The sequence below is a fragment of the Loxodonta africana genome, chromosome 16 (assembly GCF_030014295.1).
Source record: "Loxodonta africana isolate mLoxAfr1 chromosome 16, mLoxAfr1.hap2, whole genome shotgun sequence".
NCBI lineage: Eukaryota > Metazoa > Chordata > Mammalia > Proboscidea > Elephantidae > Loxodonta > Loxodonta africana.
This window is the reverse complement of record NC_087357.1, coordinates 42695757-42717870: the sequence shown is the minus strand read 5'-3', so window position 1 is coordinate 42717870 and position 22114 is coordinate 42695757. Positions and strand designations below refer to the sequence as shown.

Below are 22114 nucleotides of genomic sequence, written 5' to 3'. Positions count from 1 at the left end.
CCCCAAGAGTATGGCCCCTGGACACCCTTTTAACTCAGTACTGAAATCACTCCTGAAGTTCACCCTTCAGCCAAAAATTAGACAGGCATATAAAACAAACAGTAACCCACGTAGTTCAACCACTTATATGAGACTAAATGTGTATACCAGCCCAGGGGCAAGGACGAGAAGGCAGGAAAGCTGGACGTATGGAAATGGGGAACCCAAGGTCGAGAAGGGCAGAGAATTGACACGTTGCATGGTTGGCAATCAGTGTCACAAAACAGTATGTGTATTGTTTAATGAGAAACTAATATGCTCTGTAAACTTTCACCTAAAGCAAAGTTAAAAAAAAAAAAAAAGCCTATACTTATTTATCCCAGACGAGACTGGTAAGTTTTAAGATGGAAGGTTGGTAAAAACATTTATTTTGATTTATTTTCATGTCATTCTATATCCTTTTTGCTTTTTATTTTTTCTATTACATACTTAGTAGTATTTGAAATGGATTATGTTAAACTACCCCAGCACTTAAATTAATGGCATGGCACTTAATTTTACATTAAAAAGCAAAATAGACTTCTCTCACACTAGGTGGAAAGGTGCTGAAAATTTTTGTAGGCTCTAGACCTTGAAACGTTATTTGCAAGGGGATATGGACTTAAAACAATGTATTTTCATAGATGGAAAGTCCCTCCTGGAAAAGGGAGATGGCCCTGCCCAAGAACTGGTGAATTCTCTGCAGGTTTTCGAAACAGCAGCAACTTCAATGGATTCCGAGCTTCATCCCTTGGTAACTAACTCACGCAAGTGTAGCAGTTCTTCCGACAAGACAGGTGTTCGTATTAAAAACCCTAAGACTTGACAAATGCAGCTTTGCTGTCGTCCCTAGTAATGGCATTGTTCCCTTACATGGGGTAACTAGATCCCTCCTTTACAGCACAGCTCTTTGTGGGCTTTGAGGCAGAGCTGGTCGCATGAATGATAGACAACCCACTCTGGGATCTCAGAATATGGGGCAGTAGGAACAAGGCTCTGATGACGCAGGAGCCAGGGGTGAACAGGGAAGAATTTGCACTCTTTGTTTTTATCATCCTGACCATATTAACAATACAGCACCAAGAAAGGGAGAGCACAGGTAATAAACCTCTTTTCAAGATAAGTATAAGGTAGAGGAAAGTCACCTGCCCAAGATGAGTCAGTGGTAGAGAACAGAACACTAGTTTGTGGTTTTTGACTCAGAATATTTCTTACAAAAGAGTTAGGACAGAGTGAGTGGGGGAAATAGATTATAGAATTAATGATCTGATTTTTCCAGAGAAGAGAGTGGTAGTAGTATTTCCATACAGCTGGAAGCTTTCAGCAATTTATGGCATTGTAAAGGTTCCTAGCTCCAAATCTCTATTTGTATCTAACATAAAAAGGGAGAATCTAGAAGAAAATAGAGAGGAATTAAGTTACTCTGTTTATGTGGTAAATAAAGCATGTCCCCTTACTTGTTAAAATTTTGCTGATTTATCACTGGTGAAAAAGGTGCAAAATCCATCCATATCCTGTTACCCTCCATGGTCAGCAACAAGCATTCAGCTGAACTGTAAGGCTAGCCTGACTGTTAAGCACATACCTGGCTCTCACCAACAGTTATCCTCGTGTTCCATGCAATAGATGTTTAATAATGGGATATGTCATGGTATAACACCTTTGGTAGGCCAGGAAATTAAAATATCTACCAAAGTATGGTACCTAGAACAAAACCAGGAACACTCAACCTGCTTAATAAAAAGTGTGTACCGAAGCCTAAGCCAATGGTACCAAATTTGGAGGGGACTGGTATTGTGTGGTACCATTTTTCCAGCCTCAGTAGGAACATCTTACAAATGCCTTGTGGTGCGTTCCCTGTTAATTTTGGAAAGAACTGAGTGTTCCAAGCGAGGCTGTTAAACAGGGGAGAAGTTCTATAGTTTCCTATCTTTTCTTTATAAAAGAGTTATGGTACCTTAGTTTGGATTTAGGTTAATTTTCTATTAAGGATATTTTGACAGTAATTGTTCGAGGTAATTGGAGATACTCAAGGATTCAGAGTCACTTAGAATATTGAGAACCTCTGTGATTATGAGCTATTATAGTTTCATTTTAAACAGTAGATTGCCTAATGAGTATTCTAATTGCTTTCCACTTTTTGTTTTTAGTTGGTACAGCATTTGCCTCATCTTTATATGTGCCTTCAGTATCCCAGCACTGCAGTGAGGCACATGGCTGCTCGTTGTGTGGGCGTCATGAGCAAAATAGCTACCATGGAAACAATGAATATCTTTTTGGAGAAAGTTCTTCCTTGGCTGGGAGCAATTGATGACAATATCAAACAAGAGGGTGCAATAGAAGCACTTGCCTGTATCCTCCTTTATTCTGACAAACTATTGGGAAAGTATATTAATTTTACTTCAGAATGGTTAAAATAGATTTTAGTTATGCAAGCATACAGATAACCTGCCTTGTTCCCCCCCCCAAAAAAAATCTTTTAATTTTTATAAAATTTTATTATGAAAAGTTTTATACAATTACTATTCGAGATCTTTTTAATGGACAAAAATAATTTTATGTTTTTTATGAATTGTATATTATAAACCGAACTGTTATTGTTAACTGTCATCAAGTCAGCTCCCAACTTACGACAACCTATACTCAGTGAAAAGAAACACTGCCTGGTCCTGCACCATCCCTATGATGAGTTACAGATTGGATCATTGTGATCCATAGGGTTTTCATGGGCTGATTTTTGCAAGTAGATAGCCAGGCCTTTCTTCCTAGTTCATCTTAGTCTGGAAGCCCTACTGAAACCTGTTCAGCATCATAGCAGCATGCAAGCCTCCGCTAACAATGTGGCTGTGCATAAGGTACATTGGCTAGGAATCAAGCCTCGGTCTCCCACTTGGAAGGTGAGAATTCTACCACAGAACCACCAATGCCTCACTATTAGTTTATAATCAGTGTTTTATTAACATTAATCAGGTACTATGTAGGTGGTATCTATATTATAAATATATTATGTTTCCAAAGTTTGTTCATTGTCTTGTGGGAAAATGACCAAAAGTACCAGATAATTAGAAATATACAGGTACCCCCTTTTCCAAGGGTATGGCAGGCACTGATATTCTTTAACTCCAAGTATTTTGAAAGACAGTTTCTAAGAACACAAAAGGTGGATAAAGATAAAATCAGCAGAAACTTTGTGGTTCAAAATGGAGAAGATTTCAGGAGGACTTGGCCCTCAATGTCCGCTTTGTGATTGTCAGGTCCTGGTGGGAAATTAGTTTTTGAGTGACACTGAGTGTTTCCTTGCTTACAATATGACTCACTTTATTTTGGCATTGGAATTTCTCTGTGAAAAAAGTCTTATTGGTAAGGCTTCCTCCATCCTTCCCCAGATGAAAAACATTACATTCTTAATTATGAAAAAGTTATATAATGTTTACAAAGGAGTAACAATGTATAGATAAATGCTCTTATAATCGAATCATGTAGACCTGGAGGAACAGTCAATCTGTTCCCTCATAATACAGACAAGAAAATGAGGAACCTGTTTTGGAAGTTACAATCCTGGTGTATCAATTCATTTGAGAAGACGTCTATATCACAACCATTTGGAAATTTCCTTAATCACTGTCTCAGGTGTAATGGAACAACTGGATGTTGGTATTGTTCCATATATTGTCCTTTTAGTTGTGCCTGTATTGGGAAGAATGAGTGATCAGACAGACAGTGTAAGATTCATGGCTACACAATGCTTTGCAACACTAATTAGACTCATGCCGCTTGAGGTAAGTGACGGCACCTCGTTGATGAACTTCATGTTTTCTGTAAGTTCATTTGTAATAATTGTAATCCTTTTGAAAAAACATGTTGAGTTAAAAAAAAAAAGCATTACTTTGAAAATGTTTACATTATAAGCATTGAGATTCTTACACTTTTTTAGCTATATATGTACTTTTTTTAATATAACCCTTTGTGACAGCTTTTTATTTAAATAAAAAAAAGAAATCAGACACTATGGTTCCTAAAAGAATAATTCATTGATGCTCTTCTAAAAATAGAATAAATATTAGAATTTTTTTTAAGGTTCCCTGATAATATCTAGGTAAAGGTTCTGGGCTGAAGGTTATATGAAAGGTAAATTTTAGAGTAAAGGTGGTAATGGAAACTGTAAAAAGCAAGTGAAGTCTGTGTGGCAGTGGAATATTAAGACCAGAGGCTGAAGTTGGAGCATTTCGAGTATATTCATGGGGCAGAAATAATATATGAGGCCAATGTAGGAAATAAGTGGCTTGAAGTAAAGAAGAGCCAGGATCCTGCCACTAAGCTGCTTATAATATTTTGATGGGATTTATGTGATTGAGGAAATAAGTAGATATTTCCATTTTGTAGCATATGTCAGTACTTTTTTTTTTTTAAAACTGCTGAGATAGTATTCTGTTGTATGAAGGTACCACATTTTGTTTCTCCATTCACCAATCAATGGACATTTGGATTGTTACCATCTTCTGGCTGTTGTGAATAATGCTATAATGAACATGCACTTAGAAGTCTTTGTGTGGATACATGTTTTTCTTTCATTTGGGTAGATATTTAGGAGTGGGATTGCTGGGTCATTGAGTAACATTTATGTTTAACTTTTTAAGAAACTGTCAAACTGCTTTTCCAAGGTAGCTGTGCTGTTACATTCCTACCAGCAAAGTATGAGTATAAATTGAATAGTTTCTTTGGAAAAACAGCTTGATTTTATCTAGTAAAGTTGAAGATACCCATCCTCATGACCTAGCAAATCCACTTCTAAGTGTATACCCTAGAGAAATTCATACAGGTATGCTAGGATACATATTCAGGAATAGTTACTGTAGCTTTATTTCTAATAGTCTAAAACTGAGAACCAGTCAGATGTTCATCAGTAGAATAGATACATAAATTGTGGATTGTGCAATAAAGATGAACGAACTATGGACACATAAAACAATATCAATGAATCTTTAATATAGAGTTCAATTTTTATTAAGTTCAAAACTAGGCAGAAGTAACCAGGATGCATATCTAGGTGATAAAGACATAAACAAAGAAGTAATTACCTCTTCGCGAGAGGAGAGTGGTTTGTGATTGGGAAGAAACATTACGGGGTCTTCTGGGGGTGACAGCAGGTTTATTTTTCTTGATTTGGTAATGGTTATAAAGTTTTTCTTTTTTTTTTAAATATTTAAATTTTAGTGTGTTAACTGTTTGAACATGCATTAGAACTGGAAGGACCCCAAAACAGCCCAGTGACACTGTGAGGTGATAAAGGGTCTAAACTACAGTGGCAACAATAGGCGTTCAGGAGCCTATTTTTTAAGGGAGGATGACAGTACTTGATAATAAATTGGTAAAGAAAAGAGATTTTAAACTTTACCGAAACCAAACCAACCCTGTTGCTGTTGAGTCAGTTCCGACTCACCGACTCTGTAGGACAGAGTAGAACTGCCATGGGGTTTTCAAGGCTGTAATCTTTACAGAAGCAGACTGCCACATCATTCTCCTTCAGAGCAGCTGGTGGGTTCCAACTGCCAACCTCTTGGTTAGCAGCCAGGCACTTAACCACTGCACCACCAGGGCTCCTTGATTGCCTCAGTCCTGTTGTTCACATTAGCCCTTGACTAGAGGCTAATCTGAACCCGCCTTAACAAAACTTTATAAGCAAACCTTGGAAGGGTCAATCTGACTCCAGAAAAAAGAAAAAATGAGCACCCCAGGAGAAAAGTCCCCAGATATTTAAAGGAATACAAAAAATTCTAGCACCCAACGATGTAAAATTTATTATGTTTGGCATCCAGCCAGAAAATGACCAGACAAGAAAATATGTCCAATGACCAGGAGAAAAATCAGTCAGTAGAAAAAGCCTCTGAAATGACACAGATAACAGAATTAGTAGACAAAGACTTTAAAGTGCAAAAGGGTAAGTCTGTTGTAATACATCATTTTACAGTCCAGCCTCACAGTGATACGTAGTTGAAAAAAGGATTCTTATAACAGCCTTTTTAAATAAGTGTGGATATTCATGTGATAGCACACCAAAACTAGAAAAGAGGAAGTCTGTCAAATTCTTTTTGCAATGTAGAATCTAAAATCCTACCAGTGAACTTCACTTACTCTGTTACATTATTATTCACTGGTTTATCTTGCACTTTTGAATGGGTTTTGTAACATAGGTGTTTTGTAACATATGCCTTGGCCATTTGGAAAATACTAGTTCACTAAGTTCTGTAGATTTTTCAAAGGTTGACACATTTTGTTACACAATATAAATCATATTCATTAATATCCCCAGCTGAAAATTCTTTTTAAGTATTAGGAAACTGTCAAGCTTAAATTTTTTTTTTTTTAAATCTTGAAAGCTTGAATTTTATCATTGGTAGTAAGTTATATCAGTTGTTTTCCTTAAGTGACAGGTTTCACTTTGTTCATTTTTGAGAAGATGTCAGCCAGTTACCTAAGTTGGAATAACCATAATTAGTTCTTTCAAGTAAAATTTTGTTTCATAAAAAATGGCTAGTTCAGCTGACAATTTAAACAGTCTCACAAGTGCTTTTCTTCATGACATTGTACTTAGACATGCAGCAGAAGTGCTTTATCACACAGCGTTAAAAAGATGTGTACTTAGGTTTGTGAAATTAATCATTTTTACTGCTTCATCAAGAATATTCATAGGTAAAACCGGCTTTTTTTTTTCTTTTTTTTAATGCTAGTGCAGGTCTATGAGGAATACGGTAACTACTAGTACATTTTGATGTCATTTGACTCTTGCCGAGGCATCAGCAGTTTTGCCCACCATTACTTTTGCACCATCATTGTAAATGTCAACACAGTGAAAAAAGCAAATGATGTCTTCGTTTTTTATTAGGAAATAGTTTTGACCTCAAGGACCCTTTGAAAAGGTCTTGGGGGACCTCCAGGGTTCTGCAGATTACATTGGACATCATAAAACTTAAACTGAGAAGCTCCAGTAACAGCATTTAGTTTGAAATAAACTATACAGCTTTATTCACCTCTTTGTCAAATAATGCATTGTGTGGAAAAATTAAATTGTAGCGGGGTTCTTTAAAATACCGTAAATGTTTTTACTTAGTAGTCTCTTTATAGTGCCTTTGACACCTGTCAGATTCTTTTAAGTTCTGCTTGTTTGTATTCAGGTCTTTATACTATTTCTGAGTTACTTCTTTCTCTGCATTTATATTTTGATAAGACTTGAAATGATTTGGTATATCTCAGGCTGAGAAAATTGTCAGTAAATAGTTTTAATACATTTTAAAAAAATCATTTTAGGCAGGCATTCCAGACCCTCCAAACATGTCAGAAGAATTAATCCAATTGAAAGCCAAGGAACGTCACTTTTTGGAGCAATTGTTAGATGGGAAAAAATTAGAAAATTATAAAATTCCAGTACCAATCAATGCTGAACTCAGAAAATATCAGCAGGTAAAGTTTTATACTTATGATTAGTAACTTTTCAAGTTTACCTTGAAGTGCTTTCAAATTCAGTTAGTAAAATCTTGTGTTTAATGTCTTACTCCCATTTTTATCTCTTTGCCTGTAAAAGTACATATTTTTGGTCTGTGCACGTTTTTTATGAGAAAAAAATATTTTATGATCTGTTCACATTTATAATTTTTCTCTCCCCAACTTTACAGGATGGTGTGAACTGGTTAGCATTTCTTAATAAGTACAAACTTCATGGAATTCTGTGTGATGACATGGGTTTAGGGAAAACTTTACAGTCCATTTGCATCTTAGCAGGAGATCATTGTCACAGGTAGTTTAAAATGTTTAAAAATAAGGCTTTCAGATTCTGAAAAATGTTAACAAGCTGGTAATTTATTGTATTTTGCTCTTGCAAAGGGCCCAGGAATATGCAAGATCAAAATTGGCAGAATGTATGCCACTTCCTTCCTTGGTAGTTTGCCCACCAACATTAACAGGTCATTGGGTGGATGAAGTAGGTAAATTTTGCTCCAGAGAATATCTAAATCCATTGCACTATACGGGACCTCCCACTGAAAGAATAAGGTAAGAGCCATACAACCAAAAACTTTTTTAATCTCGTTTTAAGTAGTTTGATAAAATAAAATTTATAAAAAATGAAATGGAGGTTCTAGGTAGGTTTTTGAGTTAAAAGACATAGAAACTTACTAAAATTATTTAAGAAAGGTGGGTATACATTGTAAAGTTATAAGCAGTGAGGCTCATCAGAATTTAAGGGCTGTAGCCATTATACAATCAGTTGGGCTTCCTAAGTATTGGAGATGGAAAACCATCAGGAAACAGGGACATTCTGAATCTCCTTTTTGGGAGCCATGCGATCATCTCTGCTTCTCTCAGTGCTTCTATTCTCATTCTCTACCCACTTCCCTAAGAGTTTCCCTTTGCCCTGCCCCTTGCTCTTTCCGTTTTCTTTCTTCTCTCCTAAAGTCAGCTGCTTTTGGTCCACAGTGGCGAGTCTGGCTGCCCCTGTAGCATAACAAGCTTTGCTCCCTCCCTATGAACTGGTACATTTCTTATGTTCCCAAATACAAAATTTTAAAAGTTGAAGCTCATTGATTTCATTTTATCTTTTAAAACTTAGATAGTCATAGGTTGCTGACTAGTCCATGGATTTGCTGCCTTTCTGTATTAATACTAGCTAACATCTCTTGGGAGTCCCTCGGTAGTGCAAATGGTGAACACACTTGGCTGCTAACTGAAAGTTTGGCAGCTTGAGTCCACCTAGAGTCTACCTTGGAAGAAAGACCTGGCTATCTACTTCCAAAAAATCAGCCATTGAAAACCCTATGGAACACAGTTCTGCTCTGACATACATGGGATCGCCATGAGTTGGGATCAGCTCAGTGGCAAATGATTTAACATATATCGAGCACTTACTGCCCAGGCACTACTGCAAGTACTTTTAAATTTACGTAAAATTGTGTGCTGTATATTCTCACGATAACCTTATGAGGTGCAAGTACTATTATTGTTCCCATTTTACAGATGAGAGTCTAAGACATGGGGCTTTGGTCAAAAATCACTCTGCTATTTAAGTGGGCAGAGTGTGGATTTGAACCCAGGCAGCTCAAAAGCTTGCATTCTTAAGCAGTTAGCTGTAGTGAGTGATAGAAACTCAACTCAAACTTAGGCAAACAGGAAATATATTAACTCATTTAATTGGTAATTTCATGGATGGATTCTTGCTTCACACATAGCTACTCTTACTTGCTCTCCTCTGCATAACTTGTTCTATTTGACTTTGCTGAACTTTAGAGATAATCATGGTAGTCCTAGGCCCGCTTCCTTCTTTCTTAGCAACTTTAATTGACAGAAGATCTCCTCTCCCCTATTATGTGTCAATACTAGGGTATCTAGTATCAGTACAAGAGATGGTCATGCACCGAAATCAGCCTTTGTGGTCGGGGGATAAAATATTGTAAATGGCTCAACCTGGTTGAAATGCCTCATCTCTTTGGTGATTATGGAAGCATGTGATCGATAAGACCCCCCCGCCCCTGCAGGATATAATGGAGTGGTGAGGGAATAGTGCCCCCAAGGAAGAGATGTTGGCAAATAAAGATACCACATTTTGAGTCAAGTGCCCATCTGTTTTCTATTCAGACTGAACTAGGGCAACAGGGCCAAGTCATCAAAAAGAATCACCTTCAGGTAGCAGGGCCGTAGTTAATAGAGTAAGCAGAAGGGAATGTTGGGCTTAGCGGGCAAATTGAAAGCACCTTATATGATGGGTAGCTGTAGCTTCCCTTTGAAATTGTCTGTGTTACAAACTGTGTGTGTTTCCACTTTTTCATTTTACTTATTTTTAAATAAAGGTTACAGCATCAAGTAAAAAGGCACAATCTGATTGTGGCTTCATATGATGTTGTGAGGAATGACATAGATTTCTTTAGGTAAGAATTAAAATTTTTCTTTAGAAAGACATAGTATCAAATTTAAAGATGCTTAATATTTTTATATCTTTCCTGATACACAGTAAAAGATGCTGAAATTTTCTCTTTATTCTCCTTTAGAAATATTAAATTTAACTACTGCATTCTTGATGAGGGCCATGTCATCAAAAATGGGAAAACAAAATTGTCAAAAGCAGTAAAACAGCTGACAGCTAATTACAGGATTATTCTCTCTGGAACACCAATCCAAGTAATTATTTATTGTTTTTCCTGCGTTCTATATTTGCTGTGTGGGGAGAGTATTTGGTATTTGACAGTTCTTCTTAGCTTATAGGTGGGATAATAATTTTCTAGTAATTATCTTTTCTTTTTTATAATGGTTCATTTGGTGTGTAGCAGTATCTGAACCAAACCAGGTCCTAAAAGTCATACTTAAAGTATGCTTTTAGGCTAAGTAAATAAATTTTTGTGCCCGAAGTATGGGAGAGATTACTCAGACTCTGTTCTGCACTGGCCATTCCCCTTCCGTACTATCAAACCACAATCTGATCTAGTATTGAAAAGCTCAAGCTGGTTCAGAGGTGAATTATCATACATGTAAAGGTGTGAATACCTGATGTCAGGAGACGAAGGGAAGCGATGGTAGAAGTTGATCTTGGAAAAGGAAGCAGAAGGAGATGGTTTATGTCAGTGTCTGAAATACTTTTGAGAAATTCTCTTGTGCTCCAAAGGAACCAGAATTTGGCTGGAAATGTTCACACCTAGCCTGGATAGCAACTCCAGTGGGGAGACACCCTTAATCATTCTGTTAGTGAGAGGGTACACAGCAAGTTACCACTAAGCTTCCTTCCAGCTCTGAGAATTGATGGTTATTTTTCTTTTAAATTTATTGTTGGTGATGAACTATTTTAATATTAGAGTTTTGTCCATTAAGCGAACACTGTGGATTTTAATAGCCATGAGGGAAACTTAATTACAAGCCTTTCTAAATTTAACAAACGTAAGAAAAAGTACATTAAAAAAAAAAAATTACTTTCACTTGACTAAAAAATTAAAAAAAATATATATATATATATATATTTTATTTAAATGCCCTATTTTTTCCCCCTTTCCCTACCTGAACAGTTTAGTTCTAAAGCTTACTGTAAGGTGAGGTTTCTTCACTGCAGAGCCATGGCGGCCCGGGTAGGGGGACAGAGCCTGAGTGAGATTAGAAGGGTGTCCGTACGGGAGGGCAGCCCAGCATGGTGAGCCAGAGCCTGAGGAGGGCTTCTAGGGGAGGCCGAGGAGTGGATGCAGTGCTTGATGATTTAGACCTGTGTTGGGAAAGCCTCCAAAATGAAAAAGCCTTGTTTTTTTTTTTTTAAATGAAACTTTAACCATAGAATTGGAAAGCACTTGCGCCTTTGCCTCGTGGTCTGTAAACACTGGGTAGACTTGACCTATAACCACACTCTATTAGGTTTTCTTTTCTTGAACAAGTGGTGATGTTGGCCAGATTCCTTAAATCTCACTATTAGAGTGTCAGAAATATATATATAATCAGAAACTTTATTCATCTGTATGCTCTTCTGTTTACTACTTCATAGCTGTCAGTAACCAAAAACCAGTTTCCATCTGGTCGTTTCCAACTCATTGTGATCCTGTGTGTGTCAGAGCAGAACTGTGCTCCATAGGTTTTTCAATATCTCATTTTTTGGAAGGAGACAGCCAGGCCTTTCTTCTTTGGTGCCTCTGGATGGACTTGAATCTCCAACGACTTTTGGTTAGCAGCCGAGCTCATTAACTGTACCAGCTAGGAATTCAATAGATGCCAGTAGTAGGGTATAAACACTATGGAGCAAGGCTTATTCTGGTGGAGGGGACTTGAGAATTTCCCCCAAATAGACTTTTTTCCAAGGATACTGACCTGAATTTTAGACATTAACATGTAGACTTATAGCATATACCTAAAAATGTGGTGATAACCAATATCATCATGAGAGGCTTTCATTAATGTTCTGTTTTTTTAAGTGTAAGGAAATAACCCCAGTACAAAAGAAAATAACTGATGTTCTTTTTTTATAATCAGAACAATGTTTTGGAGCTGTGGTCATTATTTGATTTCCTCATGCCAGGATTTTTGGGTACTGAACGCCAGTTTGCTGCTCGATATGGTAAACCTATATTAGCAAGTAGGGATGCTCGAAGCTCCAGTCGAGAACAAGAAGCAGGTATGAAAGAGTGTCATGGATTGAATTATGTCACCGTGAAAATGTGTATCAATTTGGCTAGGCCATGATTCCTGGTATTGGGTGATTTTCCTATAGGTTGTAAAAGCCTGCCTCTATGAAGTTAATGAGGGAGGATGGGCGGCAGTTGTGTTAATGAGGCAGGACTCAATCTGTAAGACTGGATTGTGTCTTGAGGCAATCTCTCGAGATATAAAAGAAGTGAGCAGAGAGACAGGGGGACCTCATGCCACCAAGAAAGCAGTGCTGGGAGCAGAGTGTGTCCTTTGGACCTGGGGCTCCTGCTCAGAGAAGCTCCTAGCTAGGGGAAGACTGATGAGAAGGCTGACAGAGAAAGCCTTCCCTTGGAGCTGACGCCCTGAATTTGGACTTTTAGCCTACTTTACGGTGAGGAAATAAGACTTCTCTTTGTTAAAGCCATCCGCTTCTGGGGTTTCTGTTACAGCAGCACTAGATAACGAAGACAAAGAGATATAACTGTAAATCCTGTGCAGGTGCATATAGTTTATTCGTAACTTTTTCGAAGCCATTTTCTTTTGTTTTTAATAGGTGTTCTTGCAATGGATGCACTTCACCGCCAAGTCCTGCCATTTCTTTTGAGAAGAATGAAAGAAGATGTTTTGCAGGATCTTCCACCCAAAATTATTCAAGACTATTATTGTACTCTCAGTCCTCTCCAGGTTAGGAATATGGTGATTTTGGTTGTTAGTGGTATGTTTGTCAGCAGAATGTTTCATATAAGTAGTCTAATAAAAACAACTCAAACCTGTTGCCGTTGACTACTGCTCTCAGCGACCCTATAGGACAGAGTAGAACTGCCCCATGGGGTTTCCAAGGAGTGGCTGGTGGATTCCAACTGCTGATCTTAACCACCAGGGCTCCAAGTGGTGTAATACTGGTTGGCAACAAATGTAAAGGGGCTTAGACTTTAGCTTTATCACTCTAATCTAGCTTCTACTTCCCTAGACTTTAGAAGGAGGACCTAAATGGATTTAGATAGGTGCGTTTGAATATAATTAAAATGAAATCCTGTATCATAGTTCCTTCCTTTTTATATCTAGCTAATTGAAAAATTTGAAAGGGTATAATTGATGAGGAAATAAACCTGTGTTTTAAGGGCCAAATAAAAAAAATCCAGCGCCATCGAGTCGATTCCGACTCATAGTGACCCTATGGGACAGAGTAGAACTGCCCCACAGAGTTTCCAAGGAGCACCTGGCGGATTCGAACTGCCGACCCTTTGGTTAGCAGCCGTAGCACTTAACCAGTACGCCACCAGGGTTTCTGAGGGCCAAATATGTGCCTATTAATGTCATATCACCCTCATAATAATAATATAAGGTATTGTTAATCTCCAATTTTGCAAATAAGAAAAGTTAAGTAACTTGCCCAGGGTCGTACATCTAATAAAGGGCTGAGTTTCAAACCTAGGTCAGTGAGACCTCACCCCTTCTAAAGTATTATTGCACTGACTGAATGTTCAAAATAAAATTTGGCTTCTGCACAGTTCTGATTTTATGCATAGAGATCATTATCAAAGGAATTCATTATGTGTCTTTCTTTGTGTTGTACTTTTCTAAGCACATAAATGGAAACTGTCCCTTGTTTTAGTAAGACATACCCTACCAGTCAGAATTTTCTGTTTGAATGTTTGGTTTATCTCTAGTTAGTGAGTATCAATCTATTTTAATATTATGGGCAGGGTACTAGTCCAGATGCTTGCTGAGAGTTCAGTGATCTATATTGCCATTTCTCTGGACCTCTATTCCTTCTTTTGTAAAAATTGGATTAATTCTTATTGAAAGGAATGTTTTAGAAGTAATGAGATTAATACTTTTTAAAGTAAGTACAATAAAGAAAAGGTGCTATATTAAAAAAATCTGATGATATACTGGTCATGGTGTTACATAACACAGGCATAAAACATTTAAGTAGACTGGATGAAGGGAGCTGGGGAGGGCAGTGAATTTTTGGCATTGCTTACATTTACAGCTTTTTATTTTCTGATTTCCATTCTTTAGCTCTCTAGATATTCTTCTTTCACGTTATTTTAGCATGTACAAGGCAGGAACCAAGACCCCAAAGTAGTCCTTCAATCTTGGCATGAGTTGCCATTTAAACTGGCAGTGTAACATTCTTTTAAGATAAAGGTCTCTTGGAAAGTTCTTACAGGGTCTTGGCCATATAATTTCAGTTAAAAAAGATTTTCTCATTTGTTTGTAAGGGCTTAGGCTCTCTTTTATTGATAATATATTTTTTCTTCCTGAGCAGAGTGGAAGATTGGATCTAGGATTATTTGATATCTTAGCAGCTAAACTTAATGCATTATACATGTTTTCCAAATGTAATTTTAAAGGGATTTACCAAGAAGCAGTTGATAATCTGTAACATCAGTAGTGAAGTATATGTATCATAATTTATTCCCGTTAATGGGAACTGATTTAAATTACTCTTATTGACCTTTGCTAGCTAGTGATTTGAACAACTGAAAATCTACTGCAAATAATAGATTGCTTTAGGAAATAAACAGTATCACCCATGAGTAATGTGCGTCCTTAAGGAATCAACTATATGAAACCAAACAGTCATTACCCAAAAGCAAAGATGAGAAGAAAAGGAGGGGAAGGGAGGCTAGATCAATAGAAACAGAACAAACAGAATGGAAATAATGAGAATGCTGACACCATGTGAAAACTGTAACCAATGTCAGGGAACAATGTGCATAAAAATTATTAAATGGTAACCTGATTTGCTGTGTAAACTTTCACCTAAAACACAATAAGATATTATTTATAAAAGAAAATATACTTACTGCTTTTATGGGACAATTTCACAGGTTCAGCTCTATGAAGATTTTGCTAAGTCTCGCGCCAAGTGCGATGTCGAGGAAACAGTTTCTTCAGCTGCACTTTCTGAAGAAACTGAAAAACCAAAGCTTAAGGCTACAGGCCATGTATTCCAGGTATGCTTTATATATAGTCTGCTTTTTAAATATTGTTGAAGAATAATATTTGTTTACATGGAACGCTGAAATACGAGTTTATTTAAAAATTTTTTCAATTTGCGTATGTTGTTAGTTGCTGTTGAGTCGACTGCGACTCACGGCAACTACATCCTTAAAAATACTTAAAAGTACAGAAAGTAAACAGCTTTGCAAGTTGTTTAGAATGGCTGTTAGTTGACCTTGTATATTAAAATTACATTTATACGATGCAATGTGTGTTTGTATATTACACAAAAAGAAAAGTTTTAGAATAATCTTTTGCTTTTCATTCAAAAAACACTGGAGCACTTAGCACATAGCAGTAATTTTTCCAAGCCTTGGGGCTAATTAAAGCAGTGAACAAAACAGATTCCTTCCCCTGTGGAGGTGAAAAATAATAAGATACATATTATGTAAGAGAAAATAAACAGAGAAAGGAGGTTTTGTGGTATAGAGGTGGAGGTAGGTTGTGGTTTTAAGGTGTCGTGGAAGGCCTCACTGAGAAGGTGACAAATGAGCAAAGATCTAAAGGAGAGCACCAAGGTATGCGGGTATCGGAGGAAGGGATTCCAGGCAGAGGATACAAAAAATAGAGAAGCCCTGAGATAGGATCATACCTATGTACTTGAAGGAACAGCAAATGAAAAAGAGGAAGTATCAACTCATTTTTTTCCTTCCCTCTTGAAATAGTCCACAATAGAAAACTTCCAAAACCTGCTTACTACTAATAAAATTAAAAACTGTGGCATTTTTAAAAATAAAAGGGAAAGTGTGGTTGTGAAGACTTACATCCTCCCACTGTTTTTGCTGTAGTGGTCGGCAGCAGTCTTTTGAGCATTATCAGTGGAGTTTAGTAATACAAAACTTTGTGCCAAGGAAAAGATCCAAATCATGAACCAAGTAAAAGGGAGAAAAAGAGTATGGCTAAATCAGAGAAAAGAAGGAAGAGACCTGTGGGGATCTGCTTCTCAAATACAACCCCTTGGTACAATCCCCTAGCCCCCTCCCTAGCCCTACTGAAGTAGAATATTGTGTAGAGAGAGATTTGCAGATTTATAAGGTCCTCGGGGAATATGATGCTTTCTGCCGTGAGAAAGAAACTCATTGTCTAGTGGGGGAGACAGACATAAACAATACAATTTATATAAATAATAAATGCCATCATAGAAATATATACAAACTGCTCAAGAAGCACAGAGGGACGTTAGTGAAGGCATCACACATGAGACATTTGTTCTGGTTCCTAATGGATACAAGTTTGCCAAATAAGAGGGGGGAAAATGGAATAGCATAGGAAAAGCTACAGAGATAAGAGTATTTGTGGTATGTGAAGTGGACTTGTATATACTTTTTTCCCTTATAAAGGCATTACAGTACTTACGTAAACTGTGCAACCATCCAGCGTTAGTCTTAACACCTCAACATCCAGAGTTCAAGAGCACTACTGAAAAACTGGCAGCTCAGAATTCTTCTCTTCATGATATTCAGCATGCCCCTAAACTCTCAGCTTTGAAACAAGTAAGTGTATCTTTTAGGTGTTAGATGTGTGTTGCACGTTCTTGATAGGTAACACTAGGTAAATTTGCTTTTCCAAAAGATTACCAGTGTGTTTCACCAATTATTTTACTTTTTAAATTGGTTTGTTAAATTTTCGGTATAGCTTTTTAAAATGGAATTAAAAAAAAAATTCTAAAATTTCAAAAGGTTAAATTAAGCTAATTTCAAGAACCAAAATATTAGCAGTAATAATCATTTAGTTCTAACTAGTTTTAAAAATTAATATCTTACTGAACTTTAGTAATTGCTTAAGCTTTCAGTAGTCATTCTAGCTTAAAGTACATTGAGAATAACTAATGAAGATTTTAGACTTGGCACAGTTCAGTATAGACAATGTTATATAATGGTACATCTGACATATATGATATCCTGTTATGCATCCCTAGTAATCACTAAACATAAACTTTCACCAAAAAATTAGAGAATGACTATTACCTTTAGATTGGATTATATTCGGAATGAGTTTCTTATTTGACCACGTTTTCTTTGCTATAGGTGTATATATAAAATTTTAATGATTTTCTTAACATAGCTAATACATTAAATAAAGCTATAATGTATACCTAGTCAAGGAATCAGTTAATTAGATCTATTTTCAAATAAAAATTAAATTTCACCCACCTTTTAATTATACTATAGGCTTTATTTTTAGAGTTTATCTTTTTGCAAATTACTTTTTTCCAGTAGTTAGTACTGAAACTGTACTCTCATTTTAGGGTGCTTATTGTTACTCTGTAGCGTCTGGTGGTATTTATTTAGGAACTCTGCAGTTTAAAAGAGGTCTGCTTGCTTCTGGCTGTTCTCAGGGAGGGCTTTTCTAGTAGCAGCCTTCTATTCTGTTTTCTCAGTTCTTTCAGCCTTTCAGAGCGAAGGCTCTGTCTTGAGAGATAAAATTCTTTGTCTATTCTCTGAAGTAGGGGAGAAGTTTTACTTGTTTTCTAAAAATTTGCCCCTAGAAATATAGAAACCTGTTTATCAGCAAGTAATAGTTAAACAAGAAGTGTCTAATATTGCCAGAGTAAGAATTCAAAAATTTCAGGAGGCTTGAATGATGAACTGAAACCCAAGGTCAAATTTAATGGAAATAAGCAGAGTCATTTTTAAAAGAAACTCATAAAAAACCCATTGCCATCAATTCCGACTCAGAGCAACTCCATAGGACAGAGTAGAACTGCTCCATAACGTTTTCTTTCAAGGCTGAAATCTTTACAGAAGCAGTCTGCCGCATCTTTCTCCCGCAGAGCGGCTGGTGGGTTCGAACAGCCAACCTTTCAGTTAGCAGCCTGTGGTTTTAACCACTGCACCACCAAGGCTCCTTGAAGAGAAAACATTTAGGTACATATTTTATGTGAGGGAAAGTTGAGTTTGACTGGAGGGCAAGTTCACTATAAGCCTACTGTATGGATTAATTGCCAATAAATAAAGCTATGTGACCGTGAGTGGGATTTATAATAGTGGAATGGCCACATGAGGACACCATAGTTTTCACTGTATTGTTTGTCAGGTCAGTTTTTTAGTATCATTGATAGTTCTGGGTATACTAAGTGAAGATCAGAATGGCAAAAGATATAGAAGCCATTTCACGTGAGAGGTGATTGAAAAATCTGGGGTAATGTAACCTATGCTGAAGTTGTTGCTCTTGGTTGTCGTCAGGTTGATTATGACTCATGGTGACTCCACGTGTGCAGGGCAGAACTGCTCCATAGGGTTTTCAAGGCTGTGACCTTGTGGATACAGATCGCCAGGCCTGTCTTCCAGGTGCCTCTGGGTGGGTTTGAACAGCCAACCTTTTGGCTAGTAGTCAAGCATTTAACCGTTGGACCACCCAGGGACTTCTTACGCTGAAGTTAGGGCAAGATAAAATATAAACGGTATCTGTGGGGGCTGCTGGCCTCTTAGATACCCATATAAGGTGGCCTAGGTAACTATTTTATAGAATCTAGTGATCAGCTTTTCATGGCTCCAAACTAGATTTGTCAGGATAACTGGAGTTCATTAGTCTCTCAGAGCAGACTCAGGTTATAAGAGATTATGAGGAAAACCAGAATGTTAGTTCTACTGGCACACATGAATACTCATGTCAGATGATCTGTGCACATACCCAGTAGGATAGCTACACTGAAAGTACATTGTATTAGGAAAATTGGTACGTATGAATTTGGAGAATAAGTCATAGTTGGATGATCCTAATGACTGATTTTCTTCAAGGTTTGTGATCTTGCTACTGATGGGATTGAGAAAATTGAGTGCATACACAGACGTTCTAATAAATTCTCATTCTCTAAAACTCCCTTTCTATAGAACCCATGCAGAATGTCCCACTGATATCATATTCTTTATATTGGGTACAACAGAGTGGGGACTTAGTTCAGTCATACTCTCCAGAGATACCCTAGGTGAGACTTTAAAAAAAAAAATACAAACCACCTAGTTTGGATAGTAATCTGATTACAGATTTGGGGCGGGGGTGGGTGGGGGGAGTTGGGGATAATTACATGATCAGATTTCTTTATTCCCTTTGGAGAGTAGCTCTCTTTTACACCATATGCCTTACTCAACTATCTAGGAGGAGGGGGAAAAAAGCCTAGGGTACTCTAGTAAAAATTTGAATTTTATGGGCTGATAGGTGGAAAAGAGAAACTTTGCTCTTTGTTGTTCCAGATGGACAACAAAGAGGTATGTTTGAGCTGTTTCAGAATATAAAGAAGGACCTCTGCCACTGTAAGTGTTCACCCAGAAACAGAGTGGTCACTGTAAAGGATACCTATATCAGAGAGTCCCCAGGGGCACCCCAGGTTTCCTGATTCTCTAGGAGGGCTAACAGGACCCAACATACAGTCAGTCATACACATGGTTATGACTTATTACTGTGAAAGAGTACAAGCAAAATCCAAAGGAAACCAGGTGCAAGCTTCCAAGAGTCCTCTCCCAGTGGAATCACGTAGGACACACTCAATTCCTCTAGTCCGGTGTCAAATTGTGACAACATGTGTGAGGTGTTGTCTACCAGGGAAGCTCATTAGAGACTCAGTGTCCAAGGTTTGATTGGGGGCTGGTCACATAGGCACCCTCTGCCTAGCACATAACAAAATTCCAGACTCCCAGAAGGAAAGCACATATCAGCATAAATCATACTGTCTGTACAAATAGTTTTGGCACAGTAAACCTCCCTTATCAATTAGGAAATGGTAGGCTCACTCCTGAAATCCAAATTCTCAGATTTAAGTAAATGGCCACCCTCGCATTCAGGCCTTTCTAAGGACAACATGCTCAGGCCTGCTATGGTAACTTTTCTGCACAATACCCTGAGAGTTGTAGACTGAATTTGGAGTTTGCCTGCTTGGCCTTTTGGTATCTTTCTCGTCTGAGATTTCAGCTTTCTAAGTAGCCTCATTAGCAGAGGGGAGAAAGATCTTACATTTTGAGCAGAGTTCAGTATCTAAGATTCTAGATATGAAGGTACTATTTGTACACTAGTTTCCCAAACTGATCTAAATAAACATTTTCTTGGATTTTATTTACTCATTTATTCATTTTACTTGCCAGACACTTGTACTTATGTAGCAAGAAATACAAAAGATCTGTAGCAGTGTGGTTCCTGCCATTTAAGATCTTGGTCTTCAGTAGTAAGCTCTTTCGTCAGGTAGCTAGATGCTTTGGTTCTCTTTCTTTTTTGTATTTTGGATCCTTGCCAAATTTAGGTGCTCCAACCTTTTACGAACTACTTTGCCTGGGCTGTCTTCATTGTCATCACTTTCAGCAAACATTCATCGAGCACCTATTCCTCTAGAGAGCCTCAAGGAATTGAGGAAAGGGGAGAAAAGCTTGTTAGATAGCCTTCTGAAGAGATGACCAGGAAATTTTAAGGGCCACTAAGCTTTGCAGGCAAAAATGCTAATCTGGTTTCCACATAATAGGTAAATTTAACCTGTTCTCACCACAGAGAAAAATATTTGTCACAGTGAGATTGGTTGTCTGCTTTTACTGAATCTTTGTAACAATTGCTGTTTTCCTTCAAGTTGCTGTTGGACTGTGGCTTGGGAAATGGCAGTACTTCAGAGGGTGGCACAGAGTCTGTTGTGGCCCAGCACAGGATACTGATCTTCTGTCAGCTTAAAAGCATGCTTGATATAGTAGAACATGATCTCCTTAAACCTCACTTGCCCTCTGTCACTTATTTGAGATTAGATGGCAGCATACCTCCTGGTCAGCGGCATTCCATTGTTTCACGGTAAGTGGCTTCTAAAATTCTGTTCTAAATCAAGCTATAGTACATGTATTATTACTTACATAGAAATTTGCCTCAAAATATTTTCTACTTCAGAGTAGCAGGGACGGGGGTTTGGGGAACATGGTTTCAGGGGACATCTAAGTCAATTGGCATAACAAAATTATTAAGAAAACATTCAGCATCCCACTTTGGTGAGTGGTGTCTGGGGTCTTAAATGCTACCAAGCAGCCATCTAAGATGCATCAATTGGTCTCAACCTATATAGAGCAAAGGAAAATGAAAAACACCAAAGGCATAAGGTAAAGATGAGCCCAAGAGACAGAAAGGGCCACATATATCAGAGACTACATCAGCTTGAGACCAGAAGAACTAGATGGTGCCTGGCTACTACTGATGACTGCCCTGATGGGGAACATAACAGAAAATCCCCATGGAGCAGAAGAACCGTGCGATGCAGATCTCAAATTGTCATAAAAAGACCAGACTTAATGGTCTGACTGAGACTAGAGGGACCCCGGAGGTCACGGTCCCCAGTCCATTTGTCAGCCCAAAACTGGAACCATTCCTGAAGTCAGCTCTTCAGACAGGGATTGGACTGGACTATAAGACAAAATGATACTGGTGAGGAGTGAACTTCTTAGCTAAAGTAGACACATGAGACTATGTGGGCAGCTCCTGTCTGGAGGCGAGATGAGAAGCCAGAGGGGGACAGGAGCTGGTTGAACGGACACAGGGAATACAGGGTGGAGAGGAGGAGTGTGCTATCTCATTAGGGGAAGAGCAGCTAGGAGTACATAGCAAGGTGTCTATATGTTTTTGTATGAGAGACTGACTTGATTTGTAAACTTTCACTTAAAGCACAATAAAAAGAAAAAATATTTTCTACCTCTAAATAAGATACTTGCAAATTCTTTTTTTTTTATATAATTCAGCCTAACATAATCCATTTTTAAATATAGAACTACAGAAATATAGTTGTTTAGTAAGTGAAAAAATGTAATCATATTAGGCAGGCATAACCATATTAGGAAAGTAATCTAAAGGACGTGAAAGAAACTTAAGGTATCAGTAAACAATAGAGATAACTACTTTTCCCCTTACCTTTTTTTTTTTTTTGGAATTGGAGAAAGTAAGAAACGGCTTGGCTAAAATCTTTCTCCTGATTCCTGTTCAGGGACCA

General features: G+C 37.6%; 1 protein-coding gene across 2 annotated transcripts in view; it reads left to right on the top strand.

The window, feature by feature from the left end:
- The window catches only part of BTAF1 (B-TFIID TATA-box binding protein associated factor 1), a 122287-nt gene that overhangs the window by 76537 nt on the left and 23636 nt on the right, over positions 1 to 22114 (top strand). For both annotated transcript variants that reach the window (XM_064269574.1, XM_010589112.3), the window contains 13 exons: positions 663 to 772; positions 2169 to 2370; positions 3649 to 3797; positions 7324 to 7476; positions 7689 to 7810; positions 7897 to 8064; positions 9855 to 9932; positions 10053 to 10182; positions 12004 to 12145; positions 12713 to 12843; positions 15000 to 15125; positions 16512 to 16664; positions 20723 to 20934. In XM_064269574.1, coding sequence (XP_064125644.1) covers positions 663 to 772; positions 2169 to 2370; positions 3649 to 3797; positions 7324 to 7476; positions 7689 to 7810; positions 7897 to 8064; positions 9855 to 9932; positions 10053 to 10182; positions 12004 to 12145; positions 12713 to 12843; positions 15000 to 15125; positions 16512 to 16664; positions 20723 to 20934 — 1876 coding nt within the window. The remainder of the gene's footprint in view (positions 1 to 662; positions 773 to 2168; positions 2371 to 3648; positions 3798 to 7323; positions 7477 to 7688; positions 7811 to 7896; positions 8065 to 9854; positions 9933 to 10052; positions 10183 to 12003; positions 12146 to 12712; positions 12844 to 14999; positions 15126 to 16511; positions 16665 to 20722; positions 20935 to 22114) is intronic.